This window comes from Xenopus tropicalis, chromosome 1 (genome assembly GCF_000004195.4).
Source record: "Xenopus tropicalis strain Nigerian chromosome 1, UCB_Xtro_10.0, whole genome shotgun sequence".
NCBI lineage: Eukaryota > Metazoa > Chordata > Amphibia > Anura > Pipidae > Xenopus > Xenopus tropicalis.
Genome location: NC_030677.2, coordinates 74,036,030 through 74,062,891, shown reverse-complemented (window position 1 = coordinate 74,062,891; position 26,862 = coordinate 74,036,030). Strand labels below are relative to the sequence as shown.

The window sequence follows — 26,862 nt, the reverse complement described above, 5'->3', positions numbered from 1 at the left end:
TGGGCGGACTAAAAAGTCAGAATTTAACCAGATTTTCACTGCACTGATGTGAAAGCATAACACGAAACTGGGGACCATGTTATTTCACAAGTGATGTTAAGTTTACAGTTTAAGAAACAATAAATCCTTGCACAACTTAGGGGACAGTCATCAATGAGCAAAGGCTAAACCACTAAGGGGGCTTGAACTAAAAAAGTCCAACAACCACAGCTGTGAAACACAGAAAAGAAACAGTATAAAGTACAAGCTACCACATCGCAACAGTGAAAATTAAGCTCAGACTGATCTCCTAAAAGCTCTTTTGGTTATTTTCAGATACCTTGATTGTGATTCTCTAGGGAAGCCCAGAGCTACAGTAATTACAACTGTATAACAAATATGATGCTACTACAGCAGTAGAACACACCCATCCATATGTGGTCATAAACAGAATTTTAAGTAAGAGCTTGCATGGAGAATATTATTCCTCAACACAAAACACTTTATCAACATTTTACACTGAAAATAAATGATGGGTTGTGCTAGAAAAATAGAAGATATACTGAAAAGACTAATGGCTATTACCTTTACACAGTATGACCCATTAAATTATTTTGTGAATTAAAAGCCATAGAATACTGTTTAGTATGCAAGCTAAGATAAGTTTGTGCGACAGCACTTAATGTGCACCTACCATCAAAAAATTGGTACCCCCACCGGAGGTACTGCAAATTGGTGGGGCATTTAAAAAAGCAAAAAAAATCACCCCGTGCTTCACCAGCCACGCTTGGAGGGAATTTCTAGTACAGGCAGCCATATTCAGTGAGGGGGGCATATAACATGCAAAGCCTATGACACTCTGCTAAGTGTAGCAACATGGCCACCCACAGTGAGAGCTCCCTCCCAGTGTGGGTGTTTAAGCACTTGTGGGGGTCATTAAAAAAAAACAAAAAAAAACCACAACCCCAATATGTACCCTTTAAATGAATTTATTCTAACATCAGAACTGCATCTTTCCCAGTGCCAAAGACGGTTTCATTTTTAGATTATAAGCTCTTTTGGACAGGGCCCTTTTAAACGTCTTGTATTGTTATTGGCTGCATTGTATGTAAATATGTGTGTTTAATGTAAATACTCATTTACTGAACAGCACTACAGAATATGTTGGTGCTTTATTAACTTTTATTAAGTTTCAATTGCAATACTTTTTGCAATCTGTTTTCCAGTATTTTAATTCCGTTATTTGCTACAGTGTAACTCACAATTATTTTTATTATTAACATTTATAAATCGCCAACATATTCTGCAGCGCTGTACAATAAGTGGGATTATTACATTCCATTCAATTTACCCGTACATTACAGGGAAGTACTAGCTTTTCAAATCATGTTAGCAATTGTCGGAATATTCTGCCCTGCTAGTATTACTTAATCTTGGCCTGTATTGTCTAAGAATCGTAGGACTGCAGTGTGGTGGAAGATGATCTCCTTGTGACTTTGGCACCTGTTCAGTGTCAGCACTGGGAAAAGGGCACCAAGTGCTCATCAGACTGCACACTGCTTGCCATGCTGTTCACAAGGAGTCTGGTTTCCTTTCTATTAAAAGTAATGCTCAGAGAGAGGCTTCCACGCAAAAAAAAAAAAAAGTATTTCTCAGAGGTACTTTAGTTAGGAAACAAACCTGTCAAAATGATATTGGTTAGGATTTTTATTATATAATATCTGTTAACCTAGCTTTTTATAATGTACTACATAACACAAACCTATCAGACAAATTGTAAACATTGCACTTAACAGTATTTGAAATAACATTTAACAAACCAGTTGATTGGGGGCACTCCACAAAGGATACCAAAAATATGCTCTGCCCCTAGGGATGAGGATGGGCCTAGTGTTAGACAGAAACATATTTGTTATTGTGTTCCAGATAAAATATTGTGTATATGTGATAGGGAACATAGAACGTAACCTCTGCCCAGACAGGGCCTAGGAATTATTTAACAATTTTGTGTAAAGCTCTGCATAATATATCAGTGCTTAAAAATACAACAAATATAGAGTAACTTTACATGCAATATTTTACTTTATTTCAATATTTTAGTATTGTTTTTTTTTTATTGATCCCCTGAATTACAATACTGTGACTACATTTCTCCCTAAAATTTCAGTTTTCTAACAACGGTGCAGTAATGCAAAGAGGATGATGTGGATGAACAAACACACTTCTCATTACCCCCAAAATAAAAATTAAAAATATCTAGTGCAAAGAACATACCTTTTTTTATAATAAAAATTAAATCTCTCTTAGCAGATTATAAAATATACAAGCTTGCTCAGCTCAATAGAAAGATACCTTGCAGAACTACCAGACATGTATCAAGATTTGGGGTACTGAAGTGGTACCTTTTTAATAGCCTAGTGAAGGCACATCAGTAGAATGGAAGGAAGCAGTGTATATACCATACTATGATATTTGATTTTTAAATATAACATGTTTTAAAGGGCATGCTATCCTTAAAATAATTTTTTTTCTCAATAAAAGAAAATGCAATTCTAAACAATGTTCCAATATACATTTATCACAAATTTTCAATGGTTTATATATGTATACATATTGAGCAGATTAACATAAAAAAGGCAGCTATAGCTTACTGCTTTCCTTAGGCTCATCTAAATGGTAATGATTCCATTTACTACCGAGCTGTGACTGATTTGATACTTGCAAAATGGTGAAGAAAAGCTCTTTAGTGGAATCTACTCTTTGCTTCTGATTTTTTCTGCAATGTTGCTTGGCAACATTTTATGTATTAGGGCGAAAACAAGCAGTTTTCCTGTTGATTATTACAAATGAAGACATGGAAGATTTAACACATTTGCAGGATTTTGCAAAATAATAATAAAAAAAACCCACAACAATTTGGATGTTTTGAAGCCCAATTTGGCAGCTATTGGCAGATCTCAACATTTTAACCATTGAAAAACCTCTTAAGAGAATTCAATAATTTTGATGCCCATCTGTCTAGGTCAAAAATGCCTAGGGAAAAAACCAACAATGTACCATTAGGCAAATCTATTGTTTATGCACATTATGTACCTTAGTTCATATGAGTACATAGAAACTAAGGTGCATAGGTTTGTTCACACAAATTATACAGCTAAACAGATCAGTCTGAAGCAGGTTAGCAAATTTTTTCTCCCTTTGGCCATTCAGACAGAAGAAGGATATTATCTGTGACACATGGGCATTTTGACCTCTACTACCCTTAACAAAAAACAGGGGTAGGCAAAAATGAGAAGCACTATCACTGAATGGTGATAGATAGACCTTTTATGTCAACAGCTGATAAGATTCTGAACTTTAAGGGCTCTGGCACATGAGGAGATTTGTCGCCTGCGTTTTTTCCCCCTGGCGCTTTGGCGACAAGTCGCCACGACAATACCCACGAAGAGATTTCATGCGAGTTGAGCTCCAGGCGATCTGCTACCCATGGTACACTCAACAGTTACCCCTCCCACATGTTTACTCAAGTCGCTCAGAAAAGGGTCTGTGTGCGATTTGAAACAGCAGGCGATTTGAAGTAGCCTCGTATGTTTTGACGCTGGTGATTTCCATTGATTTAGCATTGGCGTCTTGTCGCCAAATCGCTCTTTTAAAAATCGCCGGCGACAAATCTCCTCGTGGGCCAGAGCCCTAAAGGCAGTATTAAATGCAAAAAGATAAAAAAAATCTGGCCCAAATGCTGAATAGCCAGGATCAGAGTTATTTATTTTTTACCTCAGCCCTCAATTTGCTCCCTTCCCTCACAAATGGCAGAGGAACAAGGTACAGTACTCCCCTTCAGCCCCACCACTGGATTTAGCTGCAAGTATCCTGCAAATGGCTTTTTATCCCGTTAACTTTTACCATATAAGCCCCAGGGGTCAGTGCCTCTAAAGTTGCCAGCCTAGAAACAGACCCTTGGGTGCCTTTAAATATGGCCAAATAAATATTATCAAAGGAGCCGATACTGGCACAGAGCAGACACATGCAAGAACAACATAACCTGATAACTTTAGAGACAGAACACAGCATGTACAGTTCATCCTCCCGTGCCATGCACAGTAAACACATCTTAAGGATACATGCTTTTTGTTTGCAAACACATTAACATAAATGTAGCACATCACTTTTTTGTATAGCAAGTGGGAGAATGGGTATGTGATCTGTTATCAAGAACGCTTAGGTCCTGGAGCTTTTCAGATAAGGGGTCTGGATAATGGCTTTCCAGATAACAGATCCTATATCTGTTTAATTTTATCCTGTCTATTTACTGCATGAAGAAAATACAACACACAGTGAATCAACACAGATTTAGAAGAGGAAATACCAGTAAGCAAATGTGTCTTCCTCAACAATGGTTTTAAACTACAAAGCAAATCAAGCCAGCGCTTGGATGCTATTCAACACAGGGGGGACCCCATTGATTTATTGTGTCAAGCAAAATACTTTTCCAGGCTTATAAGTGATATTAGATATTTTATACATGAAAGCATAAACTCAAAAAAAAAATGCTTTATTTGTATTTATTATCCATTTTAACACTGAAAATGCCAACAAGAAACCATCCTTTAAGCATGTATTTACCAGTTAGCAAGTAATGTAATCTCTCACCACTGTTGTTCTAGACAGTTGAAGTTCAGTGTGCTGCCTCCCATCTTGCCCCAATCCTTCATTAGGTATGATTTGTCTCCAGCTATGTAATCTTACAATTACAGCTTTCTTATGTTAGAATAAGGCAGTACACAGCATTAGCAGGGAACATTACAATTACTAAGATTACTGTGTGAAGCTCTGCTCATTACCATTTCTTTTTATTGTTATAAATTGAAAAAAAAAAAAAACTGTTAGATATTAAGAGGACAAAAACAAATCTTGATAGAATTAAAAAAAAAATATCTTCAATTTTTTTTTAGATACTATCTTTTTACTATCATTTTATCTGTATCAAATAAGAACTACTACTATTTATTGATGAAGATTCAGGTATCTACAAACAACATGTGACACATAGGTGCCAAGAGGTTCTATTTACTGTATGTCACATTTTGTTGACAATTATACAACATGCCTCCATAAGTAATACAAGACACAGTCTGACCAGATGCAGTAACCCATAGCAATCAATCAGATGTTTGCTTTTAAGCAAGTGAGCAGTTGATTGGTTAAGCAGTTTCCCATTGATTGGTTCAAATAGGTGACCAGAGCTGCAGTAAACTAATCAGAGATAGTCAGTATCATCAGTGGCAGAAGTATCTGTAGTAAGGAGCAAGTTCACCTCTGCCGCTTCCACCATACTTATTAGTAAGGAGGGTTGGGGGGGGGAGGGGGAGCAGTGCAAAAATTGCACTGAGACTCTTGGGGAAACTTGCAGTAATAATATAGCACTATAATTCGTATTCTAGTTATACTAAATTGAGGAGGGCCCTGATAATATTTTTATTCTTTAACTCTTTTTAATTAAATAATTGTAAGACCTTGTTTGTTACTAGTTAATGTACAGCACTGCGTAACTTGCTAGTGTTGTATAATAATGAGTATATATTATACTAAAAATCACTAAGCAACAACTATGACTGATGGCATCCCCAAGCACCATTTCATATGAATACGATTTACAGGATATTCATGGCTCTTGTGTATTATATACATATACAGTATATCTCACTCCGGGGTACCACCTTGATGGAAATCTTACACCTTTTGGTTGCAGCATAATAAGTATCCACATGGAGCAAGCTCAATAACGTTGCATGTTGCTCATTACTTCTCTCATGTTTTATATATGACTTGAGGTGTACTATACCCATAAATAATCGGCCACCTGGGTATTTGAGAAAAATTAAGATTTTGAAAGGGACAGCATATTTCCTTTTTCAATTTTGATGCAATGAATAAGGCTTTTACTGAAAATACTTTTTGCCTATTCTTTTATTAAGAAATAATTATGGTTTTTGTTATTTCTTGCTCTTAATAGGATTACATCTGAAAATGAAACTAAAGCCACATTCAACTTCCTGGTCTCAAAGAGAAAACTTAAACAAATCAGCAGTTCACGGAGAAGTCTCTGTATAAATAACCCCCCCTTCCACTAGCTATGGCCTGTTATCATTTAATATAAAGAGCAGATCATTATCCTATGTAATAGGATAATAATGAAAATTTTTATTGTGAACTCTTTGTCCCTGCAAACAAAGTTAACTCTCTGTAGGTTATTTGTTTCAAAAGCCCATAATAGTATTATACCCCTACACAATCACAAATATATTTTTGTCTATTTTATTGTATATTCTTTATTTATAAAATTTTAGTAAGCATATGTTACATAGACTAAAATAATATAGGCACGTATGAACAGCATAGGTTAAAATGGAGGACATTTGTCTCTCGTGAAACTGAAAATCCAGTAAGTCAAGAGATTTCTTTTCTATTTTCTGTAAGTAAAAGAAAATATGTATCACAAAGATACGGTTTGCTGGCAAATACAGTATTTAGATACAATGAACAGTGTAAAATATATTCTTGTTTACCTTCTATTAAAAACTAGTGGGGTGAGTACCCCACTAGTAGGGAATCCTTTTGATTTAAGGCATAGTCCAGTGCTGTCCAACTTCTGTTGTACCAAGGGCCGGAATTTTTCCGACCTACGTGGTGGAGGGCCGATAATGGAAGCCAGTTTTGACCACTCCCCTTTTTGAAACCGCACCCACTTGAAACCACACCCATGTTATCACATGACCATACCCATATTAATGGTTGTAGTACAGCAAAAACCTGCCATACTCTGCCTGCCCTACCCTGCCTGTGTGTGCCATACTCTGCCTTCCCTATGCTGCCTGTGTGTGCCATACTCTGCCATACTCTGCCTTCCCTACCCTGCCTGTGTGCGTTACTTGGCTGGTTTGTGCCATACTTGGCCTGTGTGTGCCATACTCTGCCTTCCCTACCCTACCTGCGTGTGCCATACTTTCACTGTGTTTGCTATTCTTGGTTGGTTTGTGCCATACTCTGCCTGTGTGTGCCATACTCTGCCTTCCCTACCCTGCCTGTGTGTGCCATACTCTGCCTGCCCTATGATGCCTGTGTGTATGGCACACACAGGCAGCCTACAGTGACACAATGCTGGCACTGCTCCTACAGTCTGCACAATAACTATATATTAAAAAACTTTTTAATTGCAGTACCACCTCAGTATATGTTCTTTTTGTAGTGTGCAGGGATTATTTGTGGGTTTCTACTGCTCCTGAGGTGTGAACAGGGGAACAATGGGGGTGATTACAGCCTGAGCCTGAGGTGTGAACACTGCAGGGGTAGAACAATGCAGAGATTAAAAGGTGTGAAAAACACAGGGGATTACATTTTTAAACAATACAGAGGGATTACAGCCTGAATCTGAGGTGAGAACCATGCAGGGGGGGCAGTTAATCTCAGTACTGATACCATTTAAAGCTTACACAAGAGTAAGCCATCAAAGCAGCCAGACAGGTGGGGGGCCACACAGAGGGGGGTCGCGGGCCGCATGCGGCCCGCGGGCCGCCAGTTGGACAGCACTGGCATAGTCAATAGTTTATAAGAGAATCATTGTGCTGCTACTGGGTCTAATCTACTGAGCCTTTAGTAGACCAGAAAAATTGAATGGCAAGGGCAGCTGGTAAAAAGGCACATAGGTGATTGTGAAATGGTATTGGTGGGACACATCTATTAAAGTAGTGTTGATAGTATTGTGAAAGAATATACATGTACGGAACCGGTTATCCAGAATGCTCGGACCTGGTTAAGGATAAGGGTTCTGGATAAACATTCTTTCCATTATTTGGATCTCCATACCTTAAATCTGCTAAAAAAAAATAAAAAATTAAACGTTTAATAACCCTATGGGATTGTTTTGCCTCCAATAAGGATTAATTATATTTTTGTTAGGATCAACTACAAGGTACTGCTTTAATAATACTGGGAAAAAAATTATTAGATTAAAATGGAATCTATTGGAGATGGTGGCCCCGTGCTGGAGTGTTCTGGAGAGTGGGTTGCTGAATAATGGATCCCGTACCTGTAGTACAGGGCACATTTATTAAAAAAAATAATTTTCTGGCGATTGCTTGATTTGGTTAGCCTCTAACATCTTATAGGCTGTGTGGCGCTCTTGGATCAGGGCTGCAGCAACAAAAATGACCCTACCTATTAATGAGAAGCTGTGTAATACAGTATTCTCACTGTATATGCATAGTAGGCACTGAGGCAGGCATAGCATGAGAATGTTGCATTATATAGAAGCTTGCATGGATTTTGACCGCTGTAGAGGACACGGTGTCCCTATGGCACACCACAGAGCATCATGTTGCTCACCAATCCCTTGGATGTTGCGCTCAGTGCCCCCAAACCAGGTAGTTATTTTTGTATTCCTGACTTGGTGGCAAGATTTGGTTGAATAAAAACAAGATTTACTACCAAATAAAGCCTCCTGAAAGCTGATAGTGTGCATAGAGGCTGCCTAATAGCCAATCTTAGCCCGTATTTGGCACCTCCATGAACTTTTAGGATGCTTGGGTTGCTCTCCAAGTCTTTTTACATTTGAGTGTGGCTCACGAGTAAGAAAGGGATTCCTGCTTTACACCATAAATACGGTGGAATTGGTTTCAACTCATTGCTGCCTAAATCACCATTCAATCTATCAAGATAATAAAGAAAATCTTTGCATGAGGTCCATGTTGTCTGCTGTACAGCAAACACCTGCAGGTTCTCTAGCAGAGCAGACAAAAGAAGTTGTTCTGACTTTAAGGAATATTAAATCAAGGGTGTATTAGATGTGACCATACTCCAATCTCAACAAAACAAAAAGTTTTGTGGCCTAAATTACAAGTTGCCCATACAGTAAAAAATACCACCATGACTTGAGAGGGACAATTTACCAACACTTTGTAAATTTGTACCCAAGCAGTAACCCATGGCAACCAACCAAATTTTTGTTTTCATTGTTTTGTGTGCAGCTGGCTGAACAAAGTTATCACTGATTTGTTGTTATGGGTTACTGCCCAGAGACAAATATACCTAGTGTTGTTAAATAAGCCTGTATAACAAGAACAAAAATTTCTCACAACATACTCCAGCAGCAACAGCAGGAAATTATCCATATAAAATTCCTGGAAACAGTCAGCATACCTGCCAATTCTTCTACTGTTAGATTCCTTTTAGGATATCCTGGGGTTAATGTTTATTCCAAAATCAAACAGCATACGCTCTTGCTGCATGTGCATCTATAAATGTGAGATCCTGTATGTGTTTAAACCAGAGCACACTGGATGCATAATTTAGTATTTTAAGGTGCAAGTGAGAATCCAGATCAAATTTATAATAAGCATACAAATGTATAATTTGGTCTTAACAACCGATTGTATAGTGAGCAAGAACCTGTCTTATTAATAACCAAAAAGGTAAGCCTTGCAGACATAGCTCATAAGGCTAATGTCTGATGGAGTGATGTAGTCAACCATGATTGATCTCTGCTCGTGGGTGACTAACCGCTCCGAAATGCCTTTCCACTGGCAACAATAGGAGTGGCTGAAGGAAAGGCCAACGCATCACTTCGGCTTTTCCAAGTCACGCGAAGTTGCCTGCAACTGCCTGTAACTTTGCGCGGCTTCAGAAGGTTGAAGCAATGCATAGGCCTTTCCACTAGTGACTCTTATTGTTGCCGGTGGAAAGGAATTTTGGAGTGGCTAGTTGCTTGCCGTAGCAGAGATTTATCACAGGCAACTAAATCACTCTATCGGACATTAGCCTAAAAAAGAAGGAAAGGTACAATCACTGCGGGGGGTGCCAAAATCACAATTCACTTACCTGAAACCCCTGGCCGGTGTTGAAGAAAGGAGGAAGATGGTCACATATACCCTGTGCCAGTGCTGTTTTCTCCTATATCACATAAGCGGTCACCTAACATTTGGCACCCCCCGGTGATTTAGCCTTTACTTCTAATATAATGAAACTTATACAATAAACCATTGTTACAAATCTGCTTGAAAATTGAAAAATGTTTTTGTTGAGTAAAAGATTATGTTGGCACTCTACACATTAACAATGAGATCAAAAAAAAGGTACAGGAAATTGCTAAATTTTAATACAACCAAGAGTTACATTTTGCTAACCACAACATTTCCTAGAAAATGACAATGAATTCCCATGGATAACATAAAATACCTTGTTTAGAAAGAGCAACAAAGTATTACAAATCTGTTTAAACTTTCATTTTTGTCGTACACGTAGAAATTACATTTGGAAGGCAGCAAATGAAAAATGCTAATTTAAAGGATAATCACATTAAATTATTGCCAATATGCTAGATGGATGCAATCTAATCAACTTTTCAGTATTCTATTAATATTTCATTATTTATAGCATTTTAATTATTAGTTTCTTGTGACTTTTTCCAGCTTACAGATAAAAATGCAATCTTGTCAAAAGTGCTACAGAACAAAACAACATTTTGTGGGCACTGTTATTAAAGGAGAAGGAAAGGTAAAAACTAAGTAAGCTTTATCAGAAAGGTCTATGAAAATACAGCCATAAGCACTCACAGAAATGCTGCACTACTTCTCTGTCAAAAGAAAAAGGATTTGTGGTCTCTTTGTTTCTCCTCCCCCCCCTTAGGAATGTGGATCTAAGCCAATCAGCAAGAAGCTTCCTTATAGTCTTACAAACTGCGCATGTACACCAGTCTTGGTGCAACAGCTTGGGATTATGGGAATTTTTTTCAGAACTCAGCGTTTTTCTTTTCCTATGAGGCTTCTGATCAGCTGAACAGGAAAAATATTGGGAGACTTAAGGGCACTATTGAGAGAACTGAAGGTATGCCTGCAGCTTGAGATTAACTCTTTATTAGCCTTTCCTTCTCCTTTAAAGGAACAGTAACACCAAAAAATGAAAGTGTATACAAGTAACTAAAATATAATGTGCTGCTGCCCTGCACTGGTAAAAGTTGTGTGTTTAATTCAGAAAGTCTACTATAATTTATATAAATAAGCTGCTATGTAGCCATGGAGGCAGCCATTCAAAGGAGAAAAGGCACAGGCACATAGCAGATAACAGATAAAACACTATTGTATTCTACAGAGCTTATCTGTTATCTGCTATGTAACCTGTGCCTTTTCTCCAGCTTGAATGGCTGCCCCCGTGTTACTGTAGCAAACACACCAGTTTTACCAGTGCAGGGCAACAGTGCATTATATTTTTATTACTTTAAAGCTCTTTCATTTTTTGGTGTTACTGTTCCTTTAAGGTAAGCTTTTAATTATGCCAATATTTTATGAGCTAGAATGGTGGACATTCCCATGCACTGGCTACAAAATTAGATGGCGAGGCAGCAGGATGAAAGCAGATGCTGAATAGAAAGTGCCTAAGGCATAGAGGCGGGGAAGGCAATATATGAACTTTTTAGGTCTGGTGACAGTGTACTTTTTATATCTAAATTACACTGTTTACATAACAAATATTTCACACTACAATTTAAAATGTTATACTTGAACCTATTATTTTTAGTTGTAATATTGGTGTGTAGGCAGCAATAGTCTGAGCTTTCAGAATGAACCAGCGCTACACATTAGAACTGCTTTCAGGTAACCTATTGTTTCTCCTACTCCCATGTAACTGGAGGAGTTCCAAGCCAGACTTGGATTTCTTACTATTGAGTGCTATTCTGATATATATTAGGAGCTGCTATCTTGCTACCTTCCCATTGTTCTGCTGATCGGCTGCTGAGGGGGGAAATGGAGGACAGGGATATCACTACAGTGTAAAGCTGGCCATACACGCACCGATAATATCATACAAAACCTTGGTTCGGTACCGGTCGACTCACTGATCGGGCGGGTTAAAAGATTTTGATCGGGCGCCATTGAAGGCACCTGAGCAAAATCTGCCTTCAGGGCTAAATCGACAGAAGGAGGTAGAAATCCTATTGTTTCTACCTCCATATCTGCCGATTAAGCCCTGTCAGTGGAGGGTTGGAACGATGGTCACAAGAAAGATCGAAAATCGCCACATGTGTGCGGCCAGCTTTACTGACGTTTATCAGAGCATAAGTCACATAGCTGTGCCACCCTGGGAAATGAGGAATATGAATATGGCTAGCCCCACGTGAAATTTCAAAATTTAATATTAAACATCTGTCTGCACTTTTAAAACATTTCAAAGCATGACAAACAAAGTAAATCCCAAAAAGGCCCTACAAACATACACTACAACACCTAAAATAAAAAAATAGGCGATTTGAAGAAAAAAAAGGCAAGTAAGAAAGATAAAACTTTAAAGGGATATTGTCATGATTTTTATGGGGTACTTTTTATTTCTAAATGACCCTGTTTACACAGCAAATAATTTACTCTGCCATTTAAAATGTTATTCTTGAACCAACAAATGCATTTTTTAGTTGTAATATTGGTGTGTAGGCAGCCATCTCAGTGCATTGTGCCTGAGTCTAAGCTCAGCCAGCACTACACATTAAAACTGCTTTCAGATAACCTATTTTTTTTCCTACTCCCATGTAACTGGAGGAGTCCCAAGCCAGAACTGGATTTCTTACTATTGAGTGCTATTCTGATGTACTGGGAGCTGCTATCTTGCTCCCTTCCCATTGTTCTGCTGATCAGCTGCTGAGAGGGGGGTGAGAACTGCTCCTAATTGCAGTTTAGCAGTAAAGTGTGACTGAAGTTTATCAGAGCACAGGTCCCATGGCTGTGGCACCCTGGGAAATGAAGAATATGGCTAGCCCTATGTGAAATTCCAAAATGAAATATAAAAAAATCTGCATGTGTTGAAAAAAACATGTTTTCCAAAGACAGTATTCCCTTTAAGATGAACAGGACAACTTTTAACGCAAAAGTTCTTGGTTGCTTTTGACGGCTGGCAACTACAAGTCAGCAAATATTTCAAAAAACAACACCTGGTATATTGTTGTATCTTAATAAACAAAATTGAACCTATTAAGGGCTCTGGCACATGGGGAGATTTGTCGCCCGCGACAAATCTCCCTTGTCACGGGCGACTAATCTCCCCTAACTACCATCCCACCGGCGAAAATGTAAGTCGCTGGTGGGATGGCACACACTGCGCAGGCGATTTTGGCAAATCGCCGAAGTTGCCGCGCGAGGCATTTTTAGCGATTTGCCGAAATCGCCTGCGCAGCGTCGCGGGCGACTAATCTCCCCGTGTGCCAGAGCCCTAAATGAACTCCCTAAAGGTGCCTTCTTTAATAACATTTGAAAACTACTAAAGCACACAGAATGTTATTGGTTATCTAGGCACAACTGTAGGTTCAAATGCAATATGTTGAATTACCTTACTGATTTACTGTCATACTAGGGTGTAAATATCAGAAAAAGATCTAGATGCAAAAATAGGCGCAATTACTACTGTATTTGTACCAGCAATGCAGTCATTTTACCAGAATAATATTGTTGCAGCTTGTGGTCAAATACATGTATCCATTCTGCGTGCTTGTGATTCACTTAATAAATCACATTAACAATGTTTATTAGACAATGAGTGTTAGCCTGTGATTTACTAGGTGCAAGTCAGTTGATTGTGAAGGAACCCAGTAAGTTGTTCCTCCTTCAAGGCAGATGGACTCATTTGATTCCTTGCTCCTTGTATTTTGTACATTTAGTGCACCAGCACATTAGCAAAAAGTATGTATATGTACAATCATCTTTGTGAATGGTGTTAATGTGCAACAATTTTTGTGTAATTGCGAGCTTTGAGATTTTGTAATAAAGGGAATAGCCAGTGAGGGGGAAAAAAAACAGACTAGCGGACCAAACAATTTCCAAGTTCACTTGTGTTGTAAACATTAATGGAAAGGTACTTATAAGTCAATACTTCTGATGCTTTTGAGTTTTAAGTTCTGTAATATGCAAAGACAGACAAAAAGTCAACTGCATTAAAGAAAAAAAACATTCCAAAGACTTTAAACAAAGATTATTAAAATATAAGGTGTAGAGTATACACAGCATATATAACAATGGTCACATCTGTGATGTTCAAGCTTTTATGTTAAACCAGGACTAAGAGGGGTATTTATTAACACTGGAGACAAGCATCACCAGTGATGTTGCCCATAGCAGCCGATCGGATCTTTGCTTTGGTTTTCTAACTTGCTATGGGCAACATCACCAGTGATGCTCGTCTCCAGTGCTAATAAATACACCCCTAAATGTATCCAGCTGCCTTACCGGTGATTTGTAGTTTAACAAGTTCCGGAAGGCAGATTCCAGAACACCCTTTGTTTAGAGATGGTTCTATGCTACAGAACAGTGTTTACAGTAAAGAAACAAACAAACTGCAATCTGCAGTGAGTTCCCAAGGCATGCTTTTAGAAATCTGATCTCAGGACATGATGGAGGAGGAGTGTACTGGCATTATTTTAACTGTATAGCGAAGATAACTTCCAAATAAAAAGAGTCTCAGACATGCAATATTTTTATGGCAATACCTTTGGTCCGTGGATCAAATACCATGCAGGATCAGCTAGCGGATGGCCACCCTAACAGTTGAGACACTTTTTTTTTCCAGTCATTCTTGGTAGCTTGGTATTGTTAACATACCTTACTCAACCTTACACTGCCTACCCTAAAGCTTCTCATCCTCGAGACAGGAACACGCAAACATTTTATTATCTGCCTTGCCTAATGTACAGGATTTTGTAAAGCTCTGGCATAGAAGCTTTTATTTTGTTGTTACTAAAATTGGTTAGGAAAACAGAAATAGTTCAAAAGTGATCAAGTTTGAGACACCACAGAGAAAGCCGATACTGAGAGCAACATGTCCAGAAACAGCCAACAGAAAAAGAAGACATGGCAAGTGTAGAAGTTAAAGCAATTCAAGATGACAATTTGAAAAACAGGTTTCCAAAAAGAAAAATTCTAAGAGTCATACTGAAACACAATATGACAATAATTCTCAGAAACAGCTATTCTGTCCTTTCCAGTGGCACAAATAAACAAAAGCAAGTTATTCTACTTTCTGGCCATAGGCAAGGTATGTAAAAGGCCCCTAAGTAATAAGGAGATGACATGTTTATTTTACACATTTCAAATAAGAAATTTTATAAGTCTGTGTCAGGACTATACACAGTTAGGAGAGCTATTAGTAGGTAAAGACAATGAAGACTAGCTATCAAGAAAGTCTAAAATTAATTGAATATAATAAAAGGGCTTCATGTATTGCAAGTATTCAGAAGCAAGCACACAAGAAGGTAATTGACATTGTCCTTTAGGAGGCTGACATTTCAGAAATTGAAAAGGAGATAATTGTAAAAGTTTCTTCTTTCTTATGGGTTGGAATGCAGAAAGGGTTCCCAAAGTGTTTAGAGTAGGTCACTTTGATTCATATGTAATTTTATAACAAGGCAATTAATTTGTAAACAATTTTTTTAAAAAAAGGAGAAACATCGGTAATTAATCCATGGGGCATGCTGAGCATACCAGAAGGACTGCCAGCAATATTTTTTTCCATTTATCAAGACTTTCCTGGCTGTCAAGAAAAGGTTATCGAATTGACACATTTATCAAACCAAACTACTCAAATGGACGACCTAATGATTCCAGCAAGTATCTTCCACACTGAAACAAATGTGATCATTTGTTAGCTCTAAAATGATCAGTAATGATTTATTAATTGTACACAATTTACGATTCTCAGCAGCCACAATGGCCAGGAATTTCCTGCCCACAACAAAACTTTACCTGTCACTGCCCTAAATACTGAAGATGATGTTAAAGGAGAAAGAAAGGTAAAATCTAAGTAAGCTTTATCAGAAAGGTCTATGTAAATACAGCAATAAGCACTCAGAGAAACGCTGCACTGACTTCTCAGTCAAAAGATTAGTTGTGTCCCCCAGATCTCAGCTCTCTCCTGCTCCCCCCCAAGAAATGTGGATCTGAGCCAATCAGCAGGAAGCTTCCTCATAGTCTAACTAACTGAGCATGTACACCGGTCTTGCTTTTGGTGCAGGAGTGAGGCATTATGGGAACTGTTTTTTACAGAGCTCAGCATTTTTTCTTCCTGTTTGGTTTCTGATCATCTGAATGGGAGACATATGGGGAGACTCAAGGGCATTATTGAGACAACTGAAGGTATGCCTACAGCTAGAAATTAACTCTTTATTAGCCGTTCCTTCTCCTTTAAAAGGAGAAAGAAAGTCATTTTGGCATTTTACTGCCAATAGATTTGCCACATTAGTGCCACCTAGAACACTATTTATTCTGTAAAAAGCATTACCATACCTCAGTGAAGAGCCCTAGAAGCTTTCTTCGTTTTTAAGACAGCAGCTGCCATTTTAAGTAGCTTCCTGCTACAGCTTTAGCCATTGATAGCTCAGAGCACACATTACTAAGGGAGGGGGGAGAGAGTTCTTAGCATTCTTGTGGGAGGGAGGAGCAGGAGAGGGGAGAGTAGAGAACTGCGCAGACTCTGGCCCCAGGAATGAAGGATTTTTCTAAGAGAGGAAGTTAGATACCCCAAGAACATATTTAAAAGAGACAAGAAATCCAAACGGAGGACTCTTCTTTTGACAGATCTCAGTGCATCGTTTCTGTGAGGGTATATGGCTGTATTTACATAGACCTTTTTTAGTTTTTACCTTTACTTCTCCTTAAATTCCCAGGTTTAATTTTTTTTTTTTTGGTCATGGGAGCAGTGACAGACAGGCAGGATTGAGGGGAAGAACAAAAGAAAAGCATAGTTTTGGGAAGTTACTGACTAACATAAAAAACACCTGTTCCATCAAGGATCCATTACATCTTACAATACCATGCATGAATTGTCTTTGTAGGTATATCTCTACCAGAAGAAAAATCTGTCACTGCTCATGCAATTTCCCATTCATTTGAAAGACATCTGCCAGTCACTAGTGGATTTCAGCCCAAAAGCTGAGAGTCAGTGATTGGATCATCCACTGGGGCCTATGGAGACTGGTGGGATAAGAACTGCATCAATGTGCCAATGCGCTCCTTATGAAACTGGCTCTTTAAACCTGCCAAATATAAAACAGGGTCCCATACAAGCACAGATACAATTACCAAAGTTACAGTTTTAACCCCCCCCCAAAGATTGCTGGATCTCAAGCAATATAAAACCTGTTACTAAACAGAACTAAGCGCAATTGCAAACAACAAAAAGCATATAGTAGTTGTAATAAAGGATAAACAACGTTGTTGACTTTTCAATCATAACTTACACTAAACAGCCTGAAGCATCCTCTTCGTAACACAAGCACATGCCCTGATTATATAGTCTTATCTCTCGAGGGAATGGGTGTCCAACATATTGCACTGGATTACTTGTTTAAGTCACTTACGCAGTCATTTTAAAAGGACCAGCAACATTAGAAAAATTTAAATATATCTGTTTACATTTCATACTTGCACCTGTTCATCCAACACTTACAAATAAACTATTTAATGCCAACAAATGCTTTATAAAAGGACTTAAAGTCCTGTAGACAGATATATATAGCATTTGTCTCCTATTAATCTTCCTTCGTAAGAACTAAACCCCCTGGATTCTACATAGTTATCTGATATGTAAAAATGTGCCTTTTTGCCCTATTTACACCAAATGGCTACCCTCGGCTGCAAAACAGCTTATTGTTTTATAAACTATAGTAGAGTTGCTGAATCAAACCAGTGCATTGTGACAGTACATCATATTTAAATGCATTTAAAAAGCTTTACTATTCCGGTGTTACTGTTCCATTCAGACTCCAGAAAGAATATTGCAAGACAGCTGATTAAAGCTAATGCACAAGGGGGTGATTTGCAGGCACACACAAATTTTTTTTGGTGCTGAAATCTGCCCCATGTGCCTGCACTGGTGCAATGGCTCTGAGTACAAGCACAGGGAAAGGCTAATGCCAGCACAGGTACTGATTATTGGCTTGCGTAAATCCAAAGGCAGAGAATCAGTCCAGTGCGGCATTAGCCTAAAGCCGGTGAAAAGACAAAGGACAAATGGCTCCTGTTACATTAAGGGTGCCATTTAGAAAATCAGATTTTTTTCTTCTCCGATACAGATTTTTTAGAGCTGAATCTGACAATTCACCAGCTAAAACCTGCAGAGTTCATGTAGAAGCCAATAGCAGATGTCTCTTTCCTTGCTTTGAAACTTTTGAGGCTTCGGATTTTTGAAGCTGGTTTTTTTTTTTTGCGACTTTTCTGCAACTTTTTCAGTTCAGACTTTTTAGTAAATGTCAGACATTCGTAGAAATGAGTTTATTCAAGTTTTTAAAAGAAAAAAAAAAAAAAGAGAAATGTTTGTTTTTTAGTAAATGTGCTCCAAAGAGCCAGGCCCAGAGAACAAAAAGAGATCTTTATTCAATTACATTTACAAATAATTTTACAACTATTATAAAAAAGAAATTATTTTGGAAGACCCATTTAAATCTTTGTTCTAAATATGCAGCCATGTTCATCAAGAGAGACTTTGTATCAACAGCTATTCTCATGTCAGTTCCCCCAAAGATACAGGAGCAGCTGCCAGTGTTAGAATGTAAACTCCAATGTAGTAGAAGACAAAACAGTTGAAAATATAATTGCAGCTTAAAATGTGTTCTTTTTAAGGAGGCTTTAGGGTGCTAAAAATAAAGTTGTGGCTGAACTGAAACAAGCGAGCCCCTCCTGCTCCATAATCTGCATTTCATTCTCACATAATGTATCCAACTACAAATAATATAGCATAAAATAGCCATCTCAGCAATTAAAGCCTATAATTTCTCGGGGTTGCGGAACCTACATCCTCCCCAAAACATGTCTTGAGTATACTAATTGTGTTTTGATATCATAAAGAGAACTCCTGTTAAGCATATGAGCACAAGTTACCTTTACTGCCCTGCTAAGGAGCATTAATAATGAAAATCACACATCTACTGCAAAGCTGCTGTCAGGGAACTCTTGTGAAGACTGCAAATGATTGAAATCTGTGTTGCTATCAATAAATCAATCCATGAACTCTGGAAAGCAAAATTTAATGCTTCTTGTATTGTACCCCCCATACATACAAACATTCAAAAGACAAAGTATGTTTGGAATGGTGGTTATTGCCCTATTGCCAGCAGGGTTTATCATGTTCTCTTAGCAGACAATGACTTGGTGCCTTACCACTTAAGGAACTATTTTTCACAATTCAAGTGGTAAGTCACCAAACAAAACACAGTCTATGTAAGATTAGCCTATGGTCTAGATTACAAAAGCAACCTTTCAACAACAATTTCGCTGCATCTAGAAGACACTAGAATTATACTTGTTTTGCTACAGGATGACAAGCCAATTTTTTTTTTTTAAGTAGAATCTGCAAAAATTCAAAGTAGTTTTTGTCATCAGTTAATGAGTCACCAAGTTTGCAATGACTTCCTACAATAGATATTGGTAGACAGAAGCAAAAGAGTTTATAAACATCTTACTATTCCATACTAAGGGTGAAGACACACAGAGCTACTAGTAGCAACTTGTCGTGGCTACTAAAAAAGACAATGCTGATCATTTACTGATAATTGTCTGTGTGTTTTAGCAGAGGCAATTCTCAGTATTGTCTATGGCAGGGTATTTTCTGGCGTTTAGTAGCCATGGAAAGTAGCTGCTACTAGTAGCCCAGTGTGTCTTCACCCTAAAAAGTTAGATTATATTCCTTCACAAAGCATGTATAACAAAAAAAAAAATACCTAAAACTGACCTTACACAGTCAAGAACCTTCAGTCAGAGGGAAAGCTAAGAAACCATGGCTGAGCCAATATGTCACATTAGCATAGTTTAATCAGTGAGGGCAGAAAGCACATGTCCTAAAAAGAGAGTTGCATGGGACCTTTTTTTGCAATGTGCATAAGGTTAGTACACACTGGGGCTGAATTTCCACTTCCACCAATGCCTGTACTTGAAGGCACTTCATTGACCTGGGTGCTAACACACAAATGATTTTGGCATAAAAAAATGCACACATCCACACTTCTGTGCCAAAATCTACTCCATGTGTCTGTAGACAGGCCGATGCAGTGCCTGTTAGTCCAGACACTGAAGCAAGCAGTTTGGCTGTTTCTCTGCCTGCATTTATACATATGACCATAGCCTAAATCAAGGAAAATTTCTTACAGGTATATAAGAAATCTGGGAAGTAAAGTAAGAGAAGAATGTTTTAGATACTACTGCTTTGTTACCAGTGCATATCTGCAGAGAAGGTTTCTACTTGCACAGTGTAAGAGAAGCCAGTTGCCTAACTTGATAAACAGGCAAGCACTCCTCTGATGACATTATCTGACTCATCAGATCTGCTGTCTGCTTTATTTTTTTTCAAGCAACCAGCACAGGCATGCCTCGTTTTTAACCGAGTAGTTAAGGTGAAGATTTAAAAAACTGTTTTAGTAAATGAAAACATGATGCAAACACTTCTTCCACCTGGTAATGACAAATGTATAAGACCAGCTTTATTAAACCCCAACTCATAGTACAGTTTCATTATTTAATTAATTAGTTTAAATACATAAAGAATTTTCACCTAACAGTAAGGTGTATTTTTATTTTCAAACAATGTTCGCACTTTAATACAAAAGAAAAAAAACCTAACTATTTCACTGAAACCCTGCACATTTTGTACAATGGATATTTAGCCAGTACATTAAAAAAAAAAAAAAAGTTGGACAACGTTAATTTAACATATCAGTTTTTTAATTTACTACATAGAATTTGAAAATCAAAAGGTAGGTATAGCTCTTTAATGGTTATTACAGGTACAAAGCATAGTAAAACAGTAAAGTCAGAATATAATATAAACCAAATGCTATATATATGTTTTGGGGGTTTTTTTGTGTTTGTTTGTTTTTTGTGCCATGCCCATAACTGGAAACATCAGCACCCAGCATGCCTCTTCCAGCTAAGCAAGTACATGATAGGAAATGTGGTTTTGCAACAGTTAAAGTGGCACCCTTTGCCTATCCCTGACCTAGAGCTATACTGCAAACAGTGACACTCTATTTATGGATCCTGCCAAAGAAACAATGTTACTCATATTATAAACTGCACCCTTTGCCTTACTGGATTCTTAAACCATAACTATGCTTATACAGCTCTAAATGATGAAACAGAATTGGAATCGTTATTCTGTAACTAAGAATGTTACTAAAATTTAGTTGGTTGCTCCTAGAATATTGAAGTAATAAATATATAACCCTGTACACACATTCTGAATACAGATTGGTAAACAGTAATATACTAGATTCCAAGAAGAGAATTCTTATGTTTTCTGCATATGGAATGCATAACCAATACTTGTGTTGTAATGAAAATGGTGCTTATCACTAGAGCTGAAATTGAATTAATCAAAATAAACATATTGCTATGATCTATACATGGATATATGTAGAGCCATCAAAAGGAAGTCAACAATTCAAGAATTCTTAGATTAATATGATAGTTCTTGCCTGTAAAAACAGCAGGCTACATGCATGGCCCGAAAAGGTTTTTATGGCCCCCAACTCAAGTAAGGGTTGGGGGGGCAGAAGTATTTCTATGATATGTTTTGAGTTTAATCTAACCAATAACAATGTGTGAAATAAATTCCCCACTACATAGAAATAAGTATGACCAATCCAGTGATGCCCAACTTGTGTCTCCTATACCAGAGACAGCCAATGGGAAACCTCTATATGCATTAATGCTCTCCAAATAATCAAGGGGACCACTGTGAAGCCATATATATATATATATATATATATATATATATTATATATATATATATATATATACACATATTGGAAAACAAAAAATGCATTACCACATTTACGCAAGTCAGTACAAAAACAATTATTCAGAATCTGCAAGGGCCGATCACATATCAGTGCCTATACAACAGTCCTTGTAATGCTATTAAAACCATGGGATATAAAACCCAATATAACTTTCCAGCAGTTGCAGGACTACAAATCCCAGAACCACCCTGGCAAGTCAGCAGGCAGGAGATGGTAGAATTATTCTGGGACATGTAGTTCTGGAATACCCTGATCTGAATAACAGCACAGCCTGTGGCCTTGTGTCGCTATACAGCCATAGCTCCTTGGTGACTTCCAATATACACATATTTTACAGCAGAGGATAATAATGGAGATATTTGCGTACAGTTACTATTTTAAATACAATTCTGTGCCTTTCACACATGTATTAGTAAAGACATAAAGGGTTAAGTTCAGTACTGGAGAGAGGAATGTGGCACTGCTCCTACTTGCAGCCCTCCTTAATGCACGCTGGAATGCATCATTTTTCAAAAACCAGTGGCTTCATTTTAAACATGCAATTATGTAATTTCTGTTTTTAAATGGGGTTAAAATATACAACAGCATGAAATACAGAAAATTAGATTTGTCACAAATACTGAAGGCCCCAGCTGGCGCTGGATGAGTTAAGAGATGGATTGGCAATTTGCAGTGCTTGAGATACTAAAGTACCAACTCACTGACAGCCTTCAGCTGTACAAGGGCTTCTGGTAGATATAGTTCAAAGCCACAATAAACAAAATATATTAGGCATATTAGTACGGACTCCAGACTTTCTTGCAGGCAAATGAGATACCTACAAAGCTAGACTTAGCAATATCTTATCATACTGGACCTTCTTATCAGAATATTATAAAAATAAAAAATACACTGGGACATTCTTGGTAGGGGAAATAACCATAGATGAAGGAATGTCAGAACTGTAAGAATCCCAATGCAGTGAGCAGAGAAACACTACCATATCATGAAAAATGTACTGCATTTGGTAAACAAGAGCAGTACATATAATTACATATAAATGTCAACATGCAGGTTCTTTTATCTCAACACCTACAAAATCAACAAACACCTGCAGTCATTACCCGGGCCAACCTATAGTAACCATTTTGCTTGTATACTATTGTTTCTACTGGAATTTTTGTCAAGCCACTGAGAATGAAAAGATTTCTTAGAAAACAACAGCATGAAATGAGAAATAAATGTTATATAAAATAATACATAAGCCCATTGAGCGGGGGGGAGGGTGATCCGCATATTTCAGTATACTGCCTGCCACCCACATGCATTGATCTGAGATGTCATTCCTGCAGCACTGCTGCTACATACCATCCTATACAAAATGATGGTAAGGGAGAGCTATGCTATTTCCAGTTTTATAAAGTCTGTGCCAGTAATATCCAACCTGTGTCCCTTGGGCTTTTATTTAACCACTACACAACTGCTTAAGGCTGTCTGTGGCTCTCTGGGTGTTGTAGTTCAACTCAAGATATGAAATGGGAACCTTTAGGGTTTTCCTGCAGATAAAACAGGACATGTAAACACCTTATGATCCAAGCATTGTATCATAGTATTTTAACATCTATCACCAATACAAAAGTAACATTCAAATGAAACACCCTCTCGATGTGCACAATTATTTGCAATATTAGTCCTGCTCCATCTTGTGCAATCAGCCCTAGATTAGGGACTGAGCTGAGAAGATCCTCCCCTTACAACCTAACACCACCCCACCCTGTGCCAGGGTAATGATTAATTTCACTACTGACTGCAAGGGCTGTTTTGTGTCAAAAACAGTTTCTTTCCCCGGGACACTAGCAATAAGGGTGTGTGTGTGTGTGTGTATTATATATATATATATATATATATATATACACACATACAAAGTTGGGGTAAATGTTCCCTAAATTAATACCTCAGAGGATACATGTGTAGTTCAATAAAGCACAGGTGTGATTAATATGCCCAAAGGCTAGAGTAGAGATATCCAACCAGCTTAAACAACTGTTAAACTACAACTCCCCGATTTTAGCTGCCAGTTTATGCTATAGAGTAATGGTTAACCAAGGGGCTACAAGTCAAACACCCAAAGATACTTCCATATTCACCCACTTGCTATCACATACATATATATATATATATATATATATATATATATATACATACATATATACATATATACATACATACATACATACATATATATATATAGTGTGTGTGTGGGTGTGTTGGCGAATGCTATAAAATAGCTGTTTGTGCAATATCCTCTGGGGCAGCAGACATGGGGGTTCCTCATTGCCTGACATATGGGATGTATATTAAGAAGGAGGAAGTGGAGCTTGAGCAAGGTTTGTGCAGTCCCTGACCCTCCTCTCGTCTCCCCCTCCCTAAAAATACTGCAATGTAAAACCTAGGGAGAGCCCCAGTCCTCATTCGGCAGTGCCAGGCACAGACAGAGCCCACCACCCATGCCCATATGGCAGCCTTCTGATACACCAATACCCGGGCACATTTAGCAGCAGCAGCCAATGTACACACACAGGGAGAGCCTACGTCCATTTTATTCCGCTGCTCCTTACCTTTCACCGCCCTGTCCAACGTTGATAACTTCGCTTCATTCGCCCTGTGCTCAGACATTTCCCACACGGATTTCTCTACTCCTTGCCAGAAAGAAGCAGCTGTCAGTGGATCGGTTTTTCTCTTTTAAATCCTTGTCCGGGATAAGTTGTACCTTTTTCCTTCCTTTTCTCGGATATGAGTCATCAGCGTTAACACAAAAATTAATGTGTATCACCAAACCTTTCCCCCCCAAAAAAAATCCCTGTCAGTTTGCTGCAGTTAGCACTGAAATGCAACAGCCTATCTCCAGACAGAGATACTGCTACACTGTATTCCCTGACTGCCTCTGCCTTACACGCACTCACACACTCTCTCACACACACACAGACATGCAAAGGCACTAGCGCTACACCATCAGATCTCAACCTATCCTCGGCCCAGCTTGGGTTACAACTCTAACCCCGCCCCTTGCTCCCTGCCGCGGGCCGCTATTGGCTCTGGCGACCCATCAATCAGCAAAAGGAACCCTTTCAGGTATTTTCCTTCCCCCCTAAAGCTCGCTGGTGTTACTATGGCTCTTTCTCCTGTCACTTTGGCTGCAGACGAGGAAGTGGAGGAGGAGTGGGAGGAGGAAAACCACAGTGCTGGTAGAAAAGCTTGGCAGGGAGAAGCCTCACTAATGATTCCTCTGCAGCATTTACAGACAACTGGAGCAGGATGCTTGGCTATCTGAAAGCTAGCTGTAAGGAAGGCATTGATTGGTGGATCAGTAAGGGTACTTCATTGGTCCGTTACAATCCATTCCTTATTGGTCACCACTGTGGTCCTGCCCAGGCTGCCTGTTGTAAATATATGTATGGTGGCCCTTTACAATAACCTCAGTACGTGATTATTTAGCTGAGATATTTTGCTGTGTAAAAGAAAAAAATGTCGGATTTATGATTATGTCCAGTCTGATTATTTTCAGGTTCGGGTCAATGAATTACACGCATAGCTTGATTGGTTGGTAATTAGTTGATGCAGAACAGTATTTTGGTTACTATTCAACCCAGTAAAATGCATCTGAATCGCTTATTAATCAGTCTTATAGCATGTGTCTTTATTAGGTGCCAAGGTTTAAAGGATGATGTAGGGATTTTTCCATTCTGTTTTCAAAGAAGAGTGATGCAGCAACATAATCCAGTTACTTCCATGTTCATAAATAAATGTATATATATAATAGGCTCAGGTCTAGTCTTAAAGTAACAGTAACACCAAAAAATGAGTGTCTCAAAGTAGTTAAAATATAACTGTTGCCCTGCACTGGAAAAATGTGTGTGTTTGCTTCAGAAAGACTACTATAATCATATAGTAGCATATAAATAAGCTGCTGTGTAGCAATAGGAGCAGCCATTTAAATAGCTGATAAGCTATGTAGAATACAATGGTGTTCTATAGAGCCTATCAGTTTAATGCTATTTAACCTGAGCCATATAGCCCTATTTCAATTGCCTCCAGTGCTACACAGTAGTTTGCTTCAGAAACACTATTATATATGTATAGAAACAGATTACTAGTGCTGAGCAATGCCATGTCATGTAGAGTGTTTTGATGAAAATGCTTAACAACAATGGCGTTCACAATTTATTTTATCATCTAGGAATTGCAGATTTTATTTTGCACCATAGTGGTTGGAGAACCACTTAATGGTAGGAGAACTCTGGTTTCTGCATTTGCAACTGGTGCTCATTTTGGTATGTCATGGATAGCTTGGGTTCTCATTCAGTAGACTTTAATGCTGCTGACAGCTATTCCCTTGGCCTATGCAGGCAGTCTTTGATGTAGCTTATTACAGAGAGCAGCTAGCTAATTAACTGGGGACAAGCAGATGGGTGTGCTGTAGAGCAGTGTTTTTTGGGTGTCACTGCAGATGCCACAGATAGGCTTACAGTGGGTGCACCATTAACTAAAGCACCATTTAGTGTAGCACTTCATTATGGGATGTTCCTGCACTGATTTTAGGCTATGGGCATTAGGAATACCCAAGTAATGTTGCCTGTAGTTTTATCTGCATTCATGCACCTTTGCCCTTTTTAGTAAATGAACCCCAAGTGACTTTTTTTAGATATGTGCAGATATATGCAGTTCCAGGTCTAAAAACCAGAAAATTGACTGGCTTGATTTTCCCAGGATATATCAGGTGATGGTTATAAAAATCCAGGGCCGCCATCGGGGGGGAGTGGGAAGGGGGTACAATTGTGGTGGGCCCTGTGAAATCTTGTTTTGTAAGGGGGCCTGTTGCATCGCAAAAGTCACAAATTGCCTAAGTTACACATAAAGTTACGCCAAAACTTACACAATTTACGTAACTTTACCAAAAACTGCTTAGAAAACGTTGTAACTTGCCAAGAAACTTAAGTAACTTGCATATCAAGCAAAAGACAATGCAGAGAAGCTTTGCAGGGACAAACTCCACTGACCCCCAGTGCTTTAAAAAACTGTCCCAAAGA

General features: G+C 38.3%; 1 protein-coding gene across 4 annotated transcripts in view; it reads right to left on the bottom strand.

The window, feature by feature from the left end:
- Positions 1-25,087, bottom strand: part of ppp3ca (protein phosphatase 3, catalytic subunit, alpha isozyme) — a 126,995-nt gene extending 101,908 nt beyond the window's left edge. The window contains exon 1 of one of the 4 annotated variants that reach the window (XM_012955566.3): positions 24,394-25,087. In XM_012955566.3, coding sequence (XP_012811020.1) covers positions 24,394-24,451 — 58 coding nt within the window. In that variant the 5' untranslated portion in view covers positions 24,452-25,087. The remainder of the gene's footprint in view (positions 1-24,393) is intronic. The other 3 variants (XM_012955568.3, XM_012955571.3, NM_001126508.1) reach the window with 3 other exon arrangements.
- Positions 25,088-26,862: the final 1,775 nt, after the last annotated feature.